Source organism: Pyxicephalus adspersus, chromosome 3, assembly GCF_032062135.1.
Source record: "Pyxicephalus adspersus chromosome 3, UCB_Pads_2.0, whole genome shotgun sequence".
Classification (NCBI taxonomy): Eukaryota; Metazoa; Chordata; class Amphibia; order Anura; family Pyxicephalidae; genus Pyxicephalus; species Pyxicephalus adspersus.
Genome location: NC_092860.1, coordinates 73,727,102 through 73,741,577, shown reverse-complemented (window position 1 = coordinate 73,741,577; position 14,476 = coordinate 73,727,102). Strand labels below are relative to the sequence as shown.

Below are 14,476 nucleotides of genomic sequence, written 5' to 3'. Positions count from 1 at the left end.
TATATATATATATATATATATATATATATATATATATATAGTGACTAGTTACCACAGTGATTTTCAACTAGTTTGTCGTGATATCTTCAGGTGTGCGTTGGGAAAATATTCAATTACCATTGTCGAGTGTCTGTGCTGTAGTGACTGGCAGAGTATTGTAGTAATCTTCCATGTCAGTGGGAGGCAGTAGGTGGCTTAGTTGCCTTGTTTATTCTTAGAGAATTAGAGAATTAGCTATAGAGTGTCATTTTGTAACATTTTTGATTTGTGAAAAAAATGTAAAAAATGTGCCCTGGCTCAAAAGAGGTTGAAAAACACTGCTCTACCATACATAAAGTAAATGTTTTGAGTTTGGGTCTACTTTAAGCCTTTAATTTCTAAATAACTTTGTAATGCTTTGTACCAAATCATAATTTTTATGTAATTTTTAAAATGACAAATATAAAATGTATACTTTTTCTCTACAGTGACACTTATTTTATTTATATAGGCAGAGGGATAGGAGGAAAGGTAGACAAAAAGTCATGAACAACTTTCGAAGAAAAACAAGCAGTAATCCTAGGTAAAAGGTCCATCAGTGTCCAACGATTAAACCATCGATTATGGGTCATAAATCCTCCAACAGGATAATTACACACAAATTAATCTACAAGCACCAAAATTGGCCAACAAAATACTGTAGTACTTACTGAGCATCAATGGAAAGAACTGAAAAATGCAGTCTGAAGAAGACGCCCTTTGCTCAGAAAATGTGGACAAACTACCTGCTTGCAGGTGCAGAAGTCTATTATTGTTACCCTGGTTATTTTCATTTGTTGAATCAAAATTTTAAAGACAAAAGTCTGTTTACTGTTAAATACAGAGTAATAAAATTATAATAGAAATATTGAAGCACACCAATTTTTTCTTTAATAATTAAGTAATTCAAAGTTTTGTTTTTGTGAAGGGGTACCAAAATTGTCCATAGTTGTATATAAGAACACTTTATAATTAGGCTATTTTAAGTACAAAATAAACATTTGGATATTATAAGGCATATTTGTAGATAATGAACACTAACACAAAGAATTCATGCATTCCATACAGCTAATAAGCACATGTAATGATATTACTATGTGTGGGTGCAATGTGTTTCCAAAAGGATGTGTCCCCGCCCCCCCCCCTCCTTTTTTTATCCCAATAGACCCAACCTAGGAAAAGCCAGTGTAAGCTTATAACCCTTCTTTGTTTAATTAGTATTACTATTTTTGCTCCATTAGAAAGACTTCCACTTGCTCTTTTTACCAGTGACAAATGAGCAGTGCTTGTTCTGACTGAAGAAGTACCAGAGAAACATATGCCTTCATGTGTATTCTGTAAATTTTGGATGTAGGGTGGCCACATGCCATCTATGAATCAGTTAACAGTATTCAGCTTAGGATCAGGCTACAACATTTGCCCTGCTAAACTTAAGGTGCTAGTTCATTAGAAGAGGTTCTCTTTGTTAATTAATCAAAAACGCTGTATAATGGTAATGCTTTCAAAATAATAATAAAAAAATAATGCACATTTTTTTAAAAATAAAATAACCTAGAAAATAATAACAAAAAACTAAATCAAATGCCTCAGATATCTGGTGTTTCTTTTGTTGTTCTTTTAAAAAAAGCATCAATCCTAAACAAAATTGCAGTTTACTTAAGAAACCTGGCAATTAGCATGTCCGAAACATCTAAAAAAGAAAGAAAAAAAACTTGAAGCGTACGTAAACTAAGAATTTTCACTTTACATAAAAGGGTAGACAACCCTAGACAACAGTAAAAATTCTGTTTCTTAGTGGGTTTTTTAAAGTATTAAAAAAATAAATAAATAAATGAAAAAAAAGTGTGCAGCACCGCCCCCTTAATTCACAGTCGCCTAGGCGATCACGAATGAATGGGAGTGCAGAGCCTCCCGGAATACCTACGTCACGCATCAAGAGGCTCTTGGCTGCTCGGGCATGCGCAGATTGAGCCCTTTCAGCAATAGGGGGAAAAAATAGCTGATCTCACATGTGCGCAGTGAAATCAGCAAGTTTTTTCCCCCAACTCAAGTCACCCGATCTCCTGCACCTGCACAGTGCAAAATCGGGTGACGTAGAAAGAAGAATGCAGAAGAAGAGAGAAGATGATGATGGAGCCTGGCCCTTCCTCTGCACTGGGCCAAAGACAGATACTGGAATGGCGCGGGACCCAATGGAAGAAACCTCCGGACAGACTGATCTGCGGGATTGAAGGTGAGATTTTATTGTTTTAGGTTTACTTTCGCTTTAAGAACAATTCCCTTGAGGATGTAGGCTGTCCCTCCATGTTATCAAAAACAGAAGGTATGTTAAGATCAGGGCTCTAGGGAGGGCACACCATCTCTAAATTCCCATACAAAAAGGAGAAAGGGTTTTTATTCCCCACTTTGGCTGTATGTTTGGGTCACAGTCCTCTGAAGAATTAATTTTGGGTTCCAGCTGCCTGCAATTCTTCTTTTGACTTATCTGAAAAAATGATACCTCAGTTTTTGAAATTCTCTTGTAATTTCCAATTTGAACCCCCCATTTTGGGTACCCATGTCTCTTGAATAAGCAGATGTTTCTGTGAAATGCAAATGTAAGACACTTGGATGGTGACTTAATTTGGATTGCTGTGTGACAAAGGTGTCCAAGAACACTATACCACTACAGTTGTGGCTACAATAATTTATATTCTCACACTGAGAATCAAGTTCTATGCAAAAACAGTAAAGGCTGTTATTTAATCTTTTCAGTAAATGGTTCTAATTTTAATACTGAAGTTTTTCTTTAATCTGAAAGTTTGGAAAGTTCCATGCATTCTTTTTCTGTTTGCAAATTCAGAATTAGGGGATGTGGAACATGGACTGATGTAAAGGCTAGGGTTAGGAGATTAATTTTGGCATTAAAAAAAATCCATGACAAATTTTCTGCAGCTATCATTTAATAAATAAACTAGTACCATATTTTAGCTTGCAGCAAGGTTACGTCACCTTGCCTCAAGGAGAGATAATTTCATGGTTTGGCGAACATACGTCCTATATACTCAGCAAGTAACTCTCAAAGATATTTACATCTTGGTCAGAAGAAAAAAGGTAAAAAAAAAACAAAGCAAAATAAATAAACACTAAATAAACTAATTTAAGTATTTACACCTGCCAACATTAAACAAAATAGCTAATCAATAGCACTATCAGCATGTTTATTTACTATAGATTTATCCCAATAAAAACCCAGGTGGCAATCTTACCAGAAGCAGAAATATTTGATGAAAGTATTAAAACAAGCTCTTAGGAAGCATATTTTAGAGAAATGTATAAAGGAATGCTGGTAAAAGGGAATTTGAATAGGAATGTGGCAATGATCATTAAGGCAACATAGCTGGAACTAAATGAATTTCAAAAAAAAAAAAAAAAAAAAAAACAATTCTAAAGCTTTTTTCTACCCCTAGGTAAACAACACCGGATGACAAGTGAGCCCACTAAGAATCCTCTGCTCAACTCGTGGTAAAGTGGAACTTCAGTTTTTTAGAAGGCTTTGTATTTGCCAATAAGGGATGACAACGATGAAAGGAATATATTCTAAGTGTTTTAAGCAAGTAGAAAAAAAAATTTGATTGGACACCATTATTCCTCACTTTTAATAGCATTCTCTAGCTTTTCTAGTTATTGACCAATTCTTTTTGATCAATTTAACATATTAATAATAATAATAATATTATACATTTAAATATATAAAGCACTATTACTACTAGTTCTATTTTTTAAAAAACCAAGCCAAAATGGTCCTAATAGTGGTATAGCCATTACTGTTTAACCCTTGCTGGATCAAAACCTTTGTGGAGTCTCTTTTGCCTACTCTATTCACCCAAAATTGTTGTAGCCACTTCTCCTGTTAGTGCCATATTATTACTTTGTGCTTATGTTTTTGTTTATATTCAGCCCCCCGCCCCCCCCCTAAAAAAAAAAAAAAAAAAAAAAACACAAACAAAAAAAACTCCATTTATTGTTCATTGCTGTTTCTAATGTATTTTTCTGTATGTATTAGAGAAATTTATTTTTTTCTTGTTTTACAGACAGACACAGTGTTATTTCTATAGACAAACCACATCATAAACTATTGTGGGAAAATTCACAAACATTTGATTATGCTGGATTTTACTTTTGGTTTTGATTTTCAGCATGATTCTGAATCTTGCCCAAAGTGGAATATTCATTTTGTTTTTTATTGGGTGTTCTTGCGTCATTTTGCTCTCAATAAATTACACAAATGTATATCAATAAAGATTTTCAACTTTTATTAAAATAAAATATAGAGTATTTTAGTCATCAAGATCTAATATGTAATTTCAGTGTTCAAGTTTTTTTGAGCAGTGAATAAGAAAACAAACAGATTATATGCTGTTATATAGATCTAAAGCTACGTACACACGTCAGATTTTTATCGGCCAATTATCGGGCGAAAATCTGCCGTGTGTACAGTCGGTGTCGTCCATCGTCCGGACGACCGACCTGCCGGATCCACGGACGATGGACGACAGCCGATCCTAATGAAAGGGAAGGGGAGAGCGCGCAGCAGGGTGCCGCTCCGTCGCTTTCCCCCTCCCCTCTCCATAGAGCATGAACGGTGCTGTATGTACAGCACCGTTCATGCATCGTGCACTCCCTTGTCGTTGGAAAGGATCGTGAAAGATCCTTTCCAACGACAAAAATTGGCAGTGTGTACGCAGCTTAAGTCTACACCCTGACAGGAAATGTATCTGCTTTATCTACATTACCTCTATGAGAGAGAACATGGGGGTAATATACATTCTTTACAACCAACTCCCTTTACCACTGCCATGCATCACAAGGCAGATATGCAATGCCCTGAGGTGCCTAGAATTAAATCAAATGTTAAAAACAAAAAGATAAAGAATGGGATTATTTGGCGAGTTTAAGTGCATTTAAAATTAATAAATGACCTTAACACAGCATTCCTTTACAAACAATATCTGCATAGCGTGTCCTAAATCTTTTTAAACTGTGAGGGGAAATTAAAAATACAAGGCACCCTACCCCATTGGTGAATAAACTTTTTGGATTTTGCAGTAAGCAATGGGAGATCCAAAATAGCTGAAAACTGTTAAAAGAAACAAAACTGAAAAAAAAAGAAATTTTACAACAAGAGGCACATTAGTTATGTTCTGGAAAGAAAACTATGCCATGTAGAACTAAGTTCAATGTTACAAGCTACCGCTGTCCTTTAGTTAATGATCTCACTCATCTGTGTGCTGCCCTTCTGGTTATATATTCAACTTGTACTATGATAAAATGCATACTAAGGAAGGAGGACTGGTGGGGGTCATTTACATTTAGCAGCATGCCTAGGGGGCTACCCAGTAAATATTGCTGAAATTGGGAAGCAATGATATATGTAACTATGTGGGTTGCACCCTGGGGTGTTGGGAATATTTAAAGTGCAACTGTATTAAGGGACAGTTATCCTAAAATTTTTACTTGCACTACCAAATAATACAAGCTCAAATACAGTTTTTTTTTTATCATTTTTTTCTTTTTATCAATTTACAGCAATTTAGCACTTTGTAGCTGATATATGAGAACTGTCCAAAAGCATAAGAAAAAGTGTTTCTTTATTTTTGTTCTTATCTGTCATTGTTTTGCCTTGATACTCATCAATTACAACAGAAATGCTAAGTTGGTTAGTGGGGGGAAAAACATTTTAAGCTTCATGGCTACGCAAATGTGAAATAAAATACAACATATAATCAGTACTAAAGTAATGAGGTGATACCCAATTACAGGATGACAAAAATAAATAAAAATAATCCCTAAAATTCTTGCAAACACAATAAAAAATGCTACTTTTGTGCCATGTTCCAGTCAGCATCCAAACACTTGCTTCCGTTTTACTAGAAGAAATCTCTCCAATCTCTCAGAAATCTCTCAGAGAAACAGAAAAAACTTGTCTTGTCCTGCTGTATATGTGTATCTGCTGAAGATTTTCCAGAACTTCTTCTATGGTAAAATCTTTTTCCCCAGGACAAAAAGTAAGGGGGGATGGGGGGGCAGATAAGGTTTCTAATCCTTCGCCACCAAAAAAAAACTAAAAAGTTTTAGTTTTGGTATATTGTATACCTTATACTATACACAGGCACAATTTTCTGACATTTTGGATTCTTACTACAACTTTGCAATGTTCTAGGGTCTTTCAGGTTTTGCATGTAAATGAGAAAAAAACACAACCACTGTTATTATTATTTTATTTTTAAACAGGATTTATAGGACGCCAACATATTACGTAGCAGTGTACATTAAATATGGGTTGCAAATGACAGACAGATACAGACAGTGACACTGGAGGAGAGGACCCTGCCCCGAAGAGCTTACAATCTAGGAGGTGGGGGAAGTATCACACAATACTTGCCTTTCATTAAGTGCTATTTTTATAATGTAGTTTGTATTGGACAGCATAACCTGAAAAAACATAATTGTTTATATTTTTTAGAATTTCTTTAAGCTGTAGAATTCTCCATAATTCTTATGTGCTACTCTGTCTAATCTTTGAGGGCTCTTTTAGTGCTCAAAAAATCCTGCAGTCTACAGTTATCAACATGGCTGCCAGTTAGCCATTATATAAAAGAGATAATCACAGCACACAATAAAAGTGGATGCCAATCTTTTTTGCAGCTTTAGGGACTACACACACTAAATTGCTTGGATGTCAACAATGCAGCTTTTCAAACCCACCCCATCAATTGTATGGGCGCATGGGAGCAAAATCAATTGTTCTCCTGGCAGTAATTGAAAGCAAGCCACTTAAAATCAAATATGTTGATAGGAAGAAGCCTGCCTGTGCAGGCCTGATTAGGTAAAAAAAAAAAAAATTAACACCTGTTCTTCAACAATGCATATAGCTAAAAGCTAGGATTATTATTCTGGTATTTTTGGGAACATCAAACATTGTTACAGACACATAACAATACAGTTCAGCAGGAAGAAACAGTTTAAAAAAAATCAATGTGCAGGGGGTTAAGAAATGTGACCTAAATGGTTTTCTTTACCCATCAGGATAGTTTAAAACACAGTTCTGTCCACACCTGAACCCCCAGCATACTCTATTTTGTTGTCTACTATCCCATTTACGGGATGCATATAGGCAGCTTTCCCATATAGGCAGTACATACCCAGCTCAGCCAGCCACTGTATATACAGTTCACTACCATGTCGCCAATACCATCCAATACAAGGACATGCAAAGTACATATTAGTAAATAAACCTTAGCAGCTGATTTAAAGATATCACTGGACAGAGTCCTCCTTTGTCACAGTCTGTATGCATCTGTCATTTGCAACCCCTATCTAATGTGCAGAGCTGCGTAATATGTTGGCACTATATAAATTCTGTTTAATAATAACAACTGCACAGGCAGCAGGGTTTTTATCTCTAAACCAGCAAGCAAAGAAGAAAGTAGGAGTTCACTCTGGATAATACCTGAACAAACATGGATCTATCCTACTGCAAAAAAAAGAAAAAGAAATGCAGATTAAGGAAATGTCAAGGAGGGGTCCTATGACATCTTACCTACATATGAGTTTAAGAACACAATAAAATTGTTGAAAAGTTTACATTTGAAAACATACGTGTATAAACGTTGAAATAATACAAATATTTTCCCTTACCATTTTACCACAATATAGTAAAAAAGGTCTTAGGGCTTTAGTAGTTAAGAAAATGCAGCATGCTTTCAGATGCATTTGAGCAAAGTATAAGATGTTTTTGAATTCTAAGTTTTTGGAGTGTAGTACATCAAGATGCTTCAAGTTGGTTTTACATTTCCATTGATTTGAATAGACATGAAAATCAATTCTAACGACCAAAAGTGCATTTACACAAGCACTTAAAGCAGAATTGTGCAGGTCCTTTATTGCAAAAATAAAGGTCCTTCTTCTCTTGGCTTCAATCTTTGGTCATTCCTATTTGCCGCACCAAGATAACAAAACTTCCACGGGGGTGTTAAGTCCTGGCAGCCACAGGGGAAGCCACGATGCACCAGGTTTATTAGCTTTCTCCTCTGAGCACATGCAAAACCCATCAAGGTATGGATTAAGGTTAGGCAACAGAAGGGGATTCCTGTCCATACAGTTCAAGTTAGGAAAATATGATAGAACAGGCGTTCGGGCTGCCTTATACCTGCTGTCTCCTGTGGCATTGCTCACCCAGAGCCCCTTAACGCATCAGGAGCTTTTCCCCCCACATATCATTCCTCTGTGCAGCATATTTACAGGTGTGACTGCTAATGTGGCTTTTGCTAGTGCACGCAATCCTGTTGCCACCGAGCACATCTTTCCTTCAATACTCCAGTCAGCCTCTGGAAAATACCCAAGAATCAGCTACTAAGCAGCTACTAAAAGGAAACTGTGGTAATAGATCTTACAAGCTGCTCTCTATAACTCCATGGTTTGCTGCAGGTGCATTCATGGAAAAGTCAGGCTCTCCCCAAAGTCAGAAGTACTAGGCTTTTCTTTTCACTCCTTGAAGCCTAACAAAGCAGATGGGGAAAAAAATAAATTTTGGAGGGGGGACATAAATTGAGGGAAACTGATCACCACAAAATCCCACTTACCCAATGGCCAACCTATAAAAGAAGATGGGATATACTCACCTTAACAACAATCTTTAAGTTAAAAAGCGCAGATTTTCTGCTCACAGCCACTGTAAATATTCAACACCTGATTACCTACTCTTTAACTTTGAATAAAAGTGGCATTCCAACAGAATAATCTGTGTGCTGCCTCGACTTTGTTAATAAATGAAAAACAGTACATAAAAGTTGGAGAGGCTGGTCCACCATCACTGCTAAACTGATAAGACAAGCAAGGATTCCTGGTTTGTTAATTATGTGTTGTCACACCTATATTATTAAACCAGGAAATAAACCTGCAGTATGCAGTGTAAGGATATTATCATCATGTATTTTGTGCAGACATATTATGTAGCTTTTTACAACCCCTAGATTTGCAAAGTCAGAGTGCAAAAAAAAAAAAAGCCACTGCCACCTTAAAAAAAAAAAAAAAAAAGTTTGCTTGGTTAATGAAATATATATATAGCAGTGCTTGGAACTTTTTAATTTATATAGTGTTTTTCTTCATTATTTAAAAGTTCTTTATAACCACCTTTTACCACAAACTTATTCCACTTTGGATAGTTTATCACTAGGTACACAAAGCAAGAAACCTGAAGCCAAACTCACCTTTTGCCACTTTCAGTATATATAGTAATCTAAATCATGTTTGGTTGGGGGTTTAAACATCAATTTTCATTAGTTGCAATATATAAGCAACTGTGTGTCACAGAATCAGAGAGTCTTCGAATACCCAAGATATTCAGAAAAAGAAACAACCATTCAGGCAAAGGGGAACCACTAAGTTTATAACTTTAATAACATGCCTCTATTTGTATCTGCTATTTTACAGATTGCTTCTATTACGTATGTTGACAGCAAGTTTATTAAACCTTGGATTGCAAAGTGTCCAAAACACTAAAAAGTGGGTAAAAAAAAACAATATGCGCACAATATACCCATACAAACGGTTCATCTGCTTTATCAAAGGCAAGAAAAATGTATCTGTGTATAACAATATAGCTAAAATTTATAAACATGGTAATGTGACACTGAATAAACAAACAAAATAACATCAAAGAGAACAGATATTCCACATCAGTCCTCCTTACAATCTATAGACAATTCTATATTTAAACAGATACTATTATCTAGTAGAAACTAACAAAATATATATATTTTAGACTGAGGAAAGTAATTAAAGCCCCCCCCCCCCCCAGGAACCCACACAATTACATATACAAGTTCTATACAGATAAGTTTCTGTACTTGTGATGTGAGAGTTGAAAGATAAGTGGACTATGATCATTCTGCAGACCTTCCCTGGAAATTGATAACAGATGTAAGTAAACTGCTGGCCGCCGAAAAAGAAAATGTCTATGTGCACAGAATATCCTCCACACTTTCCAAGCAAGTATCCATCACCCTACTGTTTAAAAAGATGTGTTTAGCAATTACTGTGCAGTCACCTCTCAGCTGTCCTGTATAGCCATAAAATATGCTCTGCTGAGGAGAAGTTTTTCTAGGCAGCCACATTAACCACTGTAGGTGGCAGCACAATTGCTGCTATTTATCAGAACCAATAGCAGGAAGAAGCACATGAACCACCAACATTCTAGTATCCTACACAATGAAAGGCAGAGTGTTACTAGACAGTCTGTTCAGAAAAATACATTTGTCTTTTCCCTCAGGCTATGCAGCATATCATGACTGCTTTGTTCACTTTCTAATATGCTTTTGATATCCTTGGTGACAAATTGCCAGGAATAGGGAAAAAGGTTCTGCTCATTTTATTCACCAGCAAACCTAAAGCGGCTATGTGCAGGCCATACAAATATGAAAAGAGACATTATGAAAAGAGACATTATGAAAAGCTCTGAAATGGATATTACTAGTCCAAAGCTGCATTACCAATTTCTTTTTATATTCTTTTTGAGAGAGAGATTAAAACAGCCATGACCACCGAGCAACAAACAGAGATATAGCAGTTTTACTTGGAGCCGTTGCTGACAATTGTGTTTCTCGCTATGCTCTGGACCACAACTTGCTTTCAATATAGCCCCTAACAAAGGCTAGACATGCACAACAACTATAGCTGGTATATCAAGTCCTGATTGTCTAAAATAGATACAATCTCCTTCTTAAAATCTACATAAGGTCACATACTCAAAAATACTTGAGTGCTTAATTCCTAAACTACTTATCAGAAAGCAACAAGCATAAGTAAATGTCTAAGAGTGGAAAACAGACAAAGATTAAGTGAAAATGAGAAGGAAAAGAGAATAGGAAAATAACACAATGTAGTTTATGTATATAAAAAAAAAAAAAAAAAAAAAAAAAAAAAAGATGTTGAATATATCTTACCTGTAAGAACAGCTTTTGCTGAGGGGTCAGCCAAGTCCAAAGCAGATTTACCATCAGTGTTTCGGATGCTGGGGTCTGCTCCATGCTGCAGCAATACTGTACAAGGGAAACAGAAACAACGTCTGATCTCTGGAAAACACAGGTTACTCACAGCAGAGACTTTCCTTGGCATACTGTTACAGTGAATATTCATTTCTTTCTTTCTTTATCTATATCCTCAGAAAACCTCTCCAACACAGCCCCAGATTAGAGGATAAAAAACAACAAGTTGACTAGTCAAGGTATGAGCAGATCATGTGACTGCACAAACAGAAATCTGGATATCTAGCAATACAGAGTTTCTCTCATCCCTCCCCCTCCGTTTCCTTTAAGCAACTGTAACCGAGAAGCAGCAAGCGCACACTGGCTCATGCTGACACACAAGCTGCATCTGATGCTGCTCCATCCGACACGACTCATTACTGGCAGTCATGTCTGCTGTCTTTGCCTTGCAAATAAATGTTCAAACACGCTACCTTTCAAACCAGAGAATCCTTAAAGTGAAAGCTAACATGCAAAGAGACATATGTGCGTTTGTTCTTATTTTAAATGCTTTAACTATTGAACAATGTTTCCCATTTTCAAGCGATATGATACACTAAATCCAACCAACCCAATTTAGATACAGTCAGATAAAAGATGTAAACTAACTAAACAACACTTTATTAAAGCATTATTTAACATTAAAAATTGCCAATGTTTTATTAAATAATATATTCATTTGTTTTTACTCCTATACAATCAAGTGTTCACACCTGAACAAGGATGCTTATAGAGGGAGAAGCAGGCGTTTTATTGAAAAGGCAGCGGTTTGAAAATAGCATTAATACATCAACATAGCATTAAAGCTAATATTATTGTGTTTAGGTTTGTTAGTTTCATTTTTTTTAATAAAACAACAGCATATTGAACAGTGCTGTTTAATAAGAAGGGTGCCAATGACAAACCTGTACATATAACCAAGAGCAAACTATGACACAAAAGGGACAGAGACTTGCCCAATCCAGCTATCAATCTGTCTCTGTCTAGATTATGTATACTATATATTTTATGCAGGTACATGTAATTCCTGTGCACTTTACTGATATCTCAAACAGCTTTTTTTTAGCCATCTTCTATAAACTGCAAATACCCAATTACCTAGGGAAAATCAGCAAGGAGTGACAGCACTATTCAATGTATAGCGCTGCGTAATATGTTGGCGCTATACAAATCCTGTTTATTAATAATAATAATAATAATCCTCCAGAGATACAGTTCAATCAGGTAGTGTTGTCACCCTAGGACAGGAAATGGATTATTTGCATGATGACCAAGTAAAAATAAAGGAAGGAATCTACCTGATAAAACTAATGCAGCGATTACGTCTTAAGGCTGGTAATCTGCTACAAAACTTTGGTTTTAGGTTAAGATGTAATTTTTACTGTAATTATGTTGAATATCAAAAACATCTTTTAATTAAAATCTTTTAGAGAAAAAATATTTTAAAGGGAGCTGGATGCTTTTTGATTTATTTACAACTGAAAATAAAACTTACAGGTAAATACAAAGAACTTATCTGCTAAATAACTGGGCTTTTATTTAGTAATTGATGCACAACACTAGTCTACCCTCCCCTCTTTTGCCTGTAACCCAGTGATTATAGAACACAACTGTTGGTGATACTGGATTAATCTTCCTGAGCTTTTAGCTGAGGTCTTCTACCCGTCTTAGAATTATTTATGTGACAGCCAAATGTTGGCAGCATACAAAGAGCAAAATATAGAGGGGGCACACCAGGGAAAGGAAGTCACACACAGAAAAAGCTTCAAGAATACACTCCCAACTGCCTCCTTATGATTCTGTATAGATGTATGTGCTTTATACTTTCTATCTTTTCAACTTCACTTCTTCTGTAGTAACGGCTGTTGTGTGGCTATGCTAGAGAGCCTGGAAACTGCCGTGCTGTGTGGCTGCGGGGCCTGGAAACTGCAGGAAGTCTGAAATCTGGTGTGCTGTGGAGCTGTGTAGAGGACCCCTGAGATCCTCCTGTCTGTATCTGCCGTGAAAACAGGGGTTAGCACTGGGGCCTTTGCAGTGCTAGGTCCCAGGTTTGATTCCCAGCCAGGACATTATCTGCATGGAATTTGGAGGTTCTCCCTATGTCTGCGTGGGTTTCCTCTGGGTACTCCGGTTTCCTCCCACATCCCAAAAACATGCAGTTAGGGTTATTGGCTTCCCCCTAAAAATTGACCTTAGACTACTTTAATGACATATGACTATGACAGGGACATTAGATTGTGAGCTCCTTTGAGGGACAGTGACAAGACTGGACTGTGTACAGCGCTGCATAATATGATGGCGCTATAAAAAAATACTGTGTAATAATAATAATAATAAAAACCATAGGGCTGATGCTTAGGAGTGAGGTGCTTCATCATGTGACATTCAGGAATAAAAACTTGACAGGCAAAAGGTTTAGAACCACTACCCATAACAATGTGCATTTCTAATCACTGATAGAAAGCACAGGGGTGAAAGACTAAGCAAATTTTTCACCTTCTACAGTAAAAAAAAAAAAAAAAATGCTGGCACGGGAAAATAGGTCACGTTAAGACAAGACAAAGTTTGAACAAAATATAGAGGGTGTAGTAGAAAGCCACCACAATTATATGGATCACTAAATTTGTTGCATGTATCCATGCCTACATTTTAACCAGCTGGATAAAAAAAAAATTCTGCCACATTATTTTTAGTATATGTTCACCCTGCCAAAAGATTGAAAAATACTTGTTTAATAATAGCATGTCCAATTTCCCTAAACTAAACCTATATATGCTCCCTTTTCAATCCCTGCAGCAAGTATGTCTAGATATGGGACACACAAATTTCTCAATCCCCTCATAATACAGTGTTAAGCAGCCAGGTCATTAGGGTAGTTTTTAGCAATGAAAGAGAGATGATGGTCTTAGCAGCCACTGAATCAGAGGTCAGCAGAATAAAGGTGATAAGAATAAACATAAGAGAATGTCTACTAAGAGGTAATATAGTAAACTACACCAGTCACCAAGCACCATGCTGATTTTCTACAGGAAGATCTGATATCCAGCCTGAAACTGTGCACGCATCCAATATTCTCCATTTCACACGTGATGAAAAAAGAGCTTAGGGTCAATTGAAACTTTAAAAAAAACTGTATGCAATGATCAATTACTACCTAAACCAACACTATTAAATCAAGTAAACCTAAATTGTACACAAATGTTAAAGTATTTCTAAAGTATTTTTTTTTTTTTTTGGAATACGCCTTTGACATGTCCTATACCCTCTTTATTTTCGTGGTACTTGGAGGCTAGGGGTTTTACCTTTCCTATTGTACCCAAAAATAAAATAGGTACAGAATTTACTTTAGAGTAATTGTAGACTCCATAAGCCACATAAAGTGTGGCAGCCTC

The 14,476-nt window shown here is 36.2% G+C and overlaps 1 protein-coding gene across 1 annotated transcript in view; it reads right to left on the bottom strand.

The window, feature by feature from the left end:
* TNKS (tankyrase) overlaps positions 1-14,476 on the bottom strand; it is a 132,849-nt gene that overhangs the window by 60,481 nt on the left and 57,892 nt on the right. Inside the window, exon 3 of the mRNA XM_072406800.1 lies at positions 11,004-11,099. Coding sequence (XP_072262901.1) covers positions 11,004-11,099 — 96 coding nt within the window. The remainder of the gene's footprint in view (positions 1-11,003; positions 11,100-14,476) is intronic.